General features: G+C 40.2%; 1 protein-coding gene across 1 annotated transcript; it reads left to right on the top strand.

Annotated features, from left to right (window-relative positions):
• Positions 1-1,382: 1,382 nt before the first annotated feature.
• On the top strand, positions 1,383-5,895 carry LOC148019815 (uncharacterized). Its single transcript, XM_087699992.1, has 3 exons — positions 1,383-1,729; positions 5,034-5,182; positions 5,449-5,895. Exons 1-3 carry the CDS (start codon positions 1,520-1,522, stop codon positions 5,591-5,593), a joined length of 504 nt encoding a protein of 167 aa, XP_087556118.1. The 5' UTR covers positions 1,383-1,519; the 3' UTR covers positions 5,594-5,895.
• The last annotated feature ends 2,349 nt before the right edge of the window (positions 5,896-8,244 follow it).

Here is an 8,244-nt window from a genome sequence, read left to right as displayed (position 1 = left end):
AGAGACGTTACAATACATTCTCGAGTCTAACAAATCACTCAAATCATGTTGTTGACATGTGAATCTAGCTCTATTGGTTCTTATTAGAGAATTGATGAAAATTTTGACCTAATACTTTTGAACAATTTCTAGATGTGTAATTTGTATGGTTCATTGTTTTGAGTGATAACCCCATTTTTCATATCAAAGGAAAAACCGAAGAATAATTTTCTACATATTATATTAAGAATAACACCTTTTAAAATTTAAGACTTTGAAGGATATAATCTTTACACCTTTTGTGGGGTGGTAAATTCCTTCAAGAAATATAGTGCATTCTTCAAAACCAAGGTCTTTTGGTGGTATGTACTTGATATGCCATACACATGAGCAACTAGAGCCTTGACTGTGATTAATTGCCATACATAAGAGGTTAACGTTGGTTGCTCATGTGCCATAAGGAGGGGTATATGTTGATTTTTGAAGAGCCATAGTTTTTGCATTAGTCAAGTTGTGTGAATGGCAAAAAATTACATTAATGAGCTAGTATTAGTAATGTAGTAGCCCTAACAACAACAATTCCCATTTTTGAATGGACTTTTGATACATCACAAGGGAGAATGCTCGAATTGTGGTTCAACAAATCAATGTAGGATTTTCTTATGGTTATTGGGAAATCGTCTAGTCAATGAAGAATAAAGAACATCAACATGCCACGTAAGATTGCCACAACTATAGTGGCTTTTGGGGTAATGTGGTCCTTTTCTAGTAGAAGTTCATGATGTTGGGTTGGGGCCGACAACCCCTTGTCCCCAATCACATGTAGTTAGGCATGCGATTGCTCTGAAGAAGCTTGTGATGTTCTCATAACTCACAATGTGGGAATTTGTTTAAAACTTGTTAGGGCATTTTCCCATGAGATGTTTGGTGATGCCTAGATGACATAACTGATCCTTCACGGAGTGTGTTTGTTGAATATTTCGAAACTATTGGGGGACTTCATGCGTTTCACTGGGAGCAAAAGTTTGTGAAGTTTCCTCCTCTGCAATTAAGTTGATGACTAAACCCATCCTGTGAAGGCGAGCCCAATTGCACCAATTTGTTGTGTAGAAGCTTTCCTTCCTTTTGGTGCATGTCGCCAAACCCATGGTAGGAAGGTGAGCTCAATTATGCCAATTTGTTGTACTGAAACTTTCCTTCCTTTTTGTGCATGTTGCCAAACCCATGGTGGGAAGGTGCTCTAATGGGTGGCTAAGGCAACTGGGGAAGGATTTGTGTCAGTGAAGGATGTGAACGAACGCATGCTAAGACTTGGTGTCACGTGTGCACGTGTGGGGGGGGGGCCGGGAGGAGAGAGAGAGAGTAGCTATAAAAGTCTTTTACTTGCCAGTTCTGTGGTCTATTTCCCTCCCCCTCCCCCTCCCCCCCTTCTCTCTCTCTCGGCTCTGCAGACTGCGTCTCTCTGTGCCTGTTTCATTCTTGGCTCTGCAGCTTTACCTGCCCTTCGAATCCTTTCCAATCAATCAATCAATCAATCGCCATGGCCGATTTGGCTTCTGCAACCCTAGGCAGCCTGTACGTGAAGGCCGTGCCCCCCCCCGACCTCAACAAGAACACCTCCTGGTTCCAGTACCCGGGCGTCTGGACCTCCTACATCCTGCTGATCTTCTTCGGTTGGCTTCTGGTGCTCTCCATCTTCGGCTGCAGCGCCGGTACCGCATGGTCGGCTGTCAATCTGCTTCATTTCGCGGTGAGTGCGTCTTGCGTTTGATCGTCTTTGTTCTATCCTTCTGTTAAGGACTAGGCTTTATATGCTTAGGTAATCCGTCGGACGCTGAATGTTTCGTTTCTTGTGGCATTTGTCCCCGTCAATGGTAGATTAATATAACTCTGGCAATAGCTCTTTTTGCTCAGAGAAACGACTTTTGTCCAGTAACAATGAAGACTGATTAGAGATTGTAAGGCCTGTAACAAGGGGAAAAGTACTAGAGGGAGTAATGAGAGATATAGGGGCCGTAAGGCTCAACACAAGATATCTTAGATAAGTTCCCGTTATAATTCCTACGTTGTGAAGTATGACAACATCATGAGCATCTGTGAGGGAGGGACTGCATACCTAGCTAAGTACAGTTGGGGCCAGGGGGCACAGGTTGCTACTGGCTTGGACCCCTGCAGCCCCCTTCTCCACCCGTGCCTAGTTGGGTATGTGTGCTTCTTCAGTAGAAGCTCATGACGTTGAACATTATAGGGAAAAACAACCCCAGGGCCAGCAGCCTGCTACCCCCAACCACACTTAGATGGGTATGTGGTGTCTCGCTCACAGAAGCTTATGATGCCCTAAGATTTTAGGGGAAAACAGGGAAAAGAGCCCCTTTTTCCCACATGGGAAAATGTCAAAAACTTCTTGTGCAAGGGGTAAAACAAATAAGGGATCTTGCTGCCCAAAAAAAGAGAAGGATGTGAACATTTTTTGAATCCTCTGGCGTTGTCACACATATGCTCGATAATGCTTACAAGTGATTCAATTTCATGTGATTTATCTTCCTACGCTTTGTCTACTATCTTGTGTGAGCCTTTGTCGTTGGCTTCTTAGATCGGCTTTCTGGTCTTTGCCTGGCATGTGATTCCTGATCTTTGCTTTTGCATGTAATTCATGTGATCTCTAAAGCCCATAATCTTCAACTGTGCAGGCCTTCAGAGTCACATGTAATCTGCCCATTTGATCCAATCTGCTATGGACCTGAGCAGATGTGCTGGCTTTTTGTGTTTGTGCTTGCTATAAGCAGCTCTACGGGACTTGTTTGAGTGCGTGCCTGTTTATCTGCAAGAGTTAGTCCACCCTTATGGGTGAGGAACAGCTTAGATAATAGTCCCAACATTTAATAATCAAGCCTTGAAACCTAAGTTGGGTTCTGCTGAGTACTTTTTTCCCTTCTTGTGGCCTTCCTAAAACCCATGCCTGGACCAATAATATTGAATGCCTTAATTTCCACACAGAACGGACTGCCAACATTGTGCACCTAAACTCATATACAGAGTTTGCTATAGCAGGAAATGTAGAAAGCATTAAGGTTGTTCTTTTGCTGTTGGATTGTGTTGAACTTCATTTTTGTGGAAGAATGTGAAAATGCTTTCAAGGCTCTTTTTGGTAAAAGAAGAGACTTTAAAATCCTAGTGAGTAGTCAATGGTCATGTCAACAAATATAAGCTCCTGAGCCATTCAGAAGAGGTTACAGGCTGCTGGTTTAACCCTGCTTGTTTCTTGTGAAGTATTTCTTCCAGTTTCACTGAAATCTGGCTATTTCACCTTGAACTCGGGTAAAAACAGACTGGGAATTTGTAAAAGGTGGAAACCTTTTGCAACCAAAATTTCAGTGAAACTTCAAATTTCATTTGACAAATTTGACAGCAACAGGAAGAATACCCAAATCGACCATCATTTTGCACTGTTTGGGCATGTTTTAAACTTTATTCATATTGAGTATCAATTTTGGGCAAAATGCATTCAACTATGAATTGCAGGCTTTTTTAATGTATGCATAACTTCCCATTGTAGACTCTGTCAAACTTATGCACACTGATCATGTTTTAAAATTTGTCATATTGAGTATCTGATTTGGGGTACATTGTGTTCGACAAACTGTAGGCTTTTACTGACATATGGCACATCAGAGTTTGCTGAATAAGCCATTTTGATACATGCTGACCTCTTTCCATTATGTGTCCTCCCCTTTTTGTGCCTTGTCTGATTGAAATATCTGTAGCAACATGCTTTTGCTCATGATCAACAAAAGAGCTAAGCATTGACACATTTGCCAGGTTGGCTTGATGGGTAGAAGTAAGTTTGGGTGGCTTGTAAAAAAGTACATCCAAAATTTCAGAACCTTTTTGGAACCCTCTACAAGACCCTCCTTGAGTTTGATTCTCGTGAACTGCATATATATCTTCTTTTGCAGAAAAATAGTCTCAACTAATCTCTGTGTACCAGTAGCATATTTGTACAAGAATAGTCCACACAAGTGCATAGAAGGAAGCAGACATCTCTCTTCAAGACTATCTTGTAATTGTAAGGCCAATGAAACAATCTGAGTGCAAGTTGTTCCAGAGCTTGTAAACCACCTTTATCTGCACCTTCGTTGTTGACAATCACTCATTTCGGCACGTGACTGCTTCTCAGACTTTCTGAACTATGGAGCATCATATCAGCCACCCTAGTGAGCAAGCTAGGAGGAAACTTGGTGACACTAATGAAGTGTTGTGAAGGCTGAAAAGTGCGAAGTGTTCTGAAGGCTGGAATGGGAGGTAGCTTAGATTTTGTCTGTGTGTAAGAACAACTGTAGATCCAACTGAGGTTGGTTCTGCATGCTAAATCCAAAACCCAAGATTCCCTTAGCGTAATTGGGCCAGGCTATGTACATTTGCCAAACTGAGCCTTCAATGATTAGATTTGTAAGTAGTAAATGATCAGCTTTACCCTTGCCAAGCTGAGCCTTCAATGATTAGGTTTATCAGTAGATTATCAACTGCCATCAGGATATATAATAGCAGTCCACTGATTAGCCATCAACGTGTCAGGTATGTCAGATGTATATACCTGTCATGTCTGTTGTTATTGCTGAATCTGTCAAAGTCGATTTTAACGAAATCATACTGCCATCGAGAGGCCAAATTTTTAAGGTTTATTCATTGTAGTGTCTCAAAGTAATGAAGATCTAATTTCACTGTGTTGTGCCCAAGCTCTCTCTCTACTTTGCCTTTGTGGCTAGAAATGTAAGGATGCACCTATATCAGGATTGAATATGCAACTCAGGTTGTTAACGGTCAAATCTGAGCTTGTACTTTGAACCAACTATTTAATTCAGTTTAATGTTGCATAGTTATATCTGTGGTACCTTAGTTCCTGTGTATAATTATATGACTTTGGTTGCTCATATTACCTGTTAAAGTGTGCTGCATTTTATACCCAGATTCTTTTTGCAACGGTCTTTTTGATCCCCTTTTGGAATCTCCTGGAGTCCATGATGTCATATAAAGTTGGAAACTTTATTATGCAGATAACTTACTGGTCGTTCCACTGGAGAAAAGGAACTCCTTTTGCAGAAGATCAAGGTATCTACAACAAATTGACCTGGTGGGAGCAGATGGACAATGGGCGGCAGCTGACACGTAACAGAAAGTTTCTTATGGTTGTACCTGTAGTCTTGTAAGTGTTAGCTCTTGAGCTGGTTAAGGTTTTGACAGTGGTCTATTTCTTAGGATATTTCTGTGTCTTTTAACCTTTCTGTATCAAAGCCTTATGGAATAGAGTCAAAACCTGTTCTCACACTTGGGCAGATGTTTGCTTATGGCAGAAAATTAGCTTAGGATTTTAGTTGTTTAGTGGTGTGCTACATATTGTTAGTCTTGCATTTTATTGACTGATGTTACTTTGACACATTCCTCTGTTTACGATCCTGTATATTTTGGCAGGTATTTGATTGCCTCCCATACCACAGACTATAACAACCCATGGCTTGCTCTGAACACAGTGGCTGTGTTTATTTTGGTGATTGCAAAATTTCCAACCATGCATAAAGTACGGATATTTGGGATCAATTCTGATTACCCAACATAGGAGGCATTTCAGGTTCCCTGTTGCTGAAGACCTAATGGAGCTGCTATGTTGAGGGGATACTTCTGAAGCACCACCTGTCTTAATTTTAATTTAGCTGTTTCCAGAATTCCATAGTTGACATGGCAAATCATACATATGTATTTTGAGGCTGGTACTGAATATATCATACCCAAAGAAAGACTTGGGCAGCTGGCAAAATGTACATTCACCATGTGTACATAATGTAAACATGAAGTTATACATGTGCAGACTTGTGTTCCTCTCAGCACATTTCATCTATCTGAATAGTGCTCTCTGACATCTATACTCTTGTTTGAATTACGTTCAAGGAACTGAAATCAGTCAAGTAATAGTGGATCTCGAGGCCACTGAAGTTTGGGAGCTGACTTAGTGTCACTTCAGCAATATCAATCGATGCAAGAAGTCACATCTCTGTTAAGAGAATATTGTATTTAAATTGAATACATAAGGCAACTTGTGGCGTAGCATAGGCTGGCCTCCCATACCTTGGAATATGCAGTGGTGAATTGAGGAAAGTCAATTCGTCAATGATGGGTTTTGTTTGCCATACCTGCAGTTTTCTCCCATAAATATAACGAGTTTGTTGTGTATGGTCAAGCCTTTTGCTCTTGAATGCTCTGTCAGCAAGATTGTACCTATTGCTAAATTATTTTCTATCAAATTCAAAGGGTTTATTGGGATCTATGATGCTCAAATTTGTAGGTGTGGCAATGGCTACCTTAAGTTTAAAGTCTGTCCCTTAGGATGAGCTGACCAGACATGGGTACAACTCTCTTGGCCTTCCTTTCTATACTTGTCTGACCTGAGATCTTGTGGCATGCTTGGTTCTCTTGATAATCATAGAATTGTGAGTGCACCTCTTTTGATATGCATTGTCAATACTAATGTCTCCAAGAAAAGTTTACATTGTATATATTTCCTTGTTGTACCCTCTGTTTCCAAGATCAGCAAATCATCTATGATTACCTTGCCTAACATCCCTTGAAAGTCTTGGATATCCATTAATTGTCTGCCTCCCAAGGACCTGCACTATGTTGACTCACATTGTTTAACAGTGAATTTGCATTATGGTCAACACATGTGCTTGAGTTTCTCATCAAATAAGATAGCTTTTAACTACTTAATTAGTATGACTTGAGATGATGTCTTGGAACAGTATTGCTTGGTATAGGGATATTTCCTCTCTTAGGAGCCATGATCCCTCTTTTGTAGTTCATACTTGTCCCTTGTGACTTGAGCACTCCTTTGAAGCCCATGTGATTTGTTGCAATACTGTTTGCAAGCGAATAATGAATGAGTGAAGATAAGGAATAAAAAGGATGTTTAGGAGAATTCAATTATACATGTATTGCTAGGTGTAGGGATATTTCCTCTTTTAGGAGCCATGATCTCTCTTTTGTAGTTCAGACTTGTTCCTTGTGACTTGAGCACTCCCTTGAAGCATGTGTGACTTGTTGCAATGCTTTTTGCAAGTGAATAATGGATGAGAGTGGAAGATAAGGAATAAAAAGGATGTTAGGGGAATTTGATAATTCATTTGATGATAGATGATAGAGGTAATACTAGTAAATAGGGAGATTAGGGATCGATGAGGATGAAAGAAATTATCAAGTTTGTTGAAATTAGGTTATGAGGACTAGAATGATGGGATTGAATTTAGTGGTGAAAGAGATCAAGATAGCAGATGGACATGGTGGTGGAAGAGAGGGTGATGATTGTGATCAGAAAATGAAAGTATATCAGGAGGCCAAGGACTGATCATGTGGACAGATGAAGAGTAAGTTGGCTATGGAGGGTTGAGTTTGTGTGTGTGCACACGCATGTGCTTTTCAGCATGAAGACGAGATAGAAATAAATTTGAAAAATGATGATGAGGGGGGAGGATGGGAGGTCTATTTATATCATTACTATTATTAATTCCTTCCCATTTGGGAAGTGTAGGGTTGAAAATTAAGTTAAAATTGGAAAGTAATTTGAGAGTACTAATTTGAAGAGGGTGTTTCTATGGATAAGAAGGTCACACAATTGAATCTAATGGGGGGGGAAGGGGGGATACATCACTTTTAGATCCTTTTTTCATAATTAAATACTAAGGTATTAGGGGGTTAGATAGGAAAGGATAGAAGGCAAGAAGGGGTGTTCCCATGTTGTAAAGAGGGCGAGAATAACCCATACAAAGAGGGGGAGGGGGTGGGGGTTAGTATATTAAATTCTCCTTGTTAGAGAAATTAAGATGTTCTCATCTCTATAGAAATTGGGGGTGTTCATATAATAGTAGGGTGAGTTTTCATTTTGACCCTAGGATCGACGGATTACAAGCCCACGTCACTTCTGCCACACTACCTTGATTGGCAAGTTGCCTATAATCTATCCTTTTTGGGTTAAGCAAAAAGCCCGAGTCCACCCATAACAATCATGCCTAAGTTGCTATAAAATTCCAAGCTAAAATTTAATTTGCTCGTGTCTCAAAAATCATCTAGCTCATAAGCTTTAAATCAAAGCCAAAATACCCATTACGATTTGACACTTTAATTCAATGTTCCACCACTTTCAAATCCAAATTCTAAAATAACTTTTACCACTTTGTTTTCGCTTCCTTGAGCATGTGAATTTGATCTTGCTTGCTAGCC

This window comes from Lygodium microphyllum, chromosome 19 (genome assembly GCF_053477565.2).
Source record: "Lygodium microphyllum isolate KBCC chromosome 19, Lygodium_microphyllum_v1.1.10, whole genome shotgun sequence".
In the NCBI taxonomy this organism is placed as follows: domain Eukaryota; kingdom Viridiplantae; phylum Streptophyta; class Polypodiopsida; order Schizaeales; family Lygodiaceae; genus Lygodium; species Lygodium microphyllum.
This window is presented reverse-complemented; position numbering and strand designations above follow the sequence as displayed.

Coding starts and splice junctions, on each gene's coding strand:
- LOC148019815 (XM_087699992.1), top strand. CDS start 1,520: ATGGCCGATTTGGCTTCTGCAACCCTAGGCAGCCTGTACGTGAAGGCC. Junction 1,730..5,033: donor TCAATCTGCTTCATTTCGCG/GTGAGTGCGTCT, acceptor TTTATTATGCAG/ATAACTTACTGGTCGTTCCA. Junction 5,183..5,448: donor ATGGTTGTACCTGTAGTCTT/GTAAGTGTTAGC, acceptor ATATTTTGGCAG/GTATTTGATTGCCTCCCATA.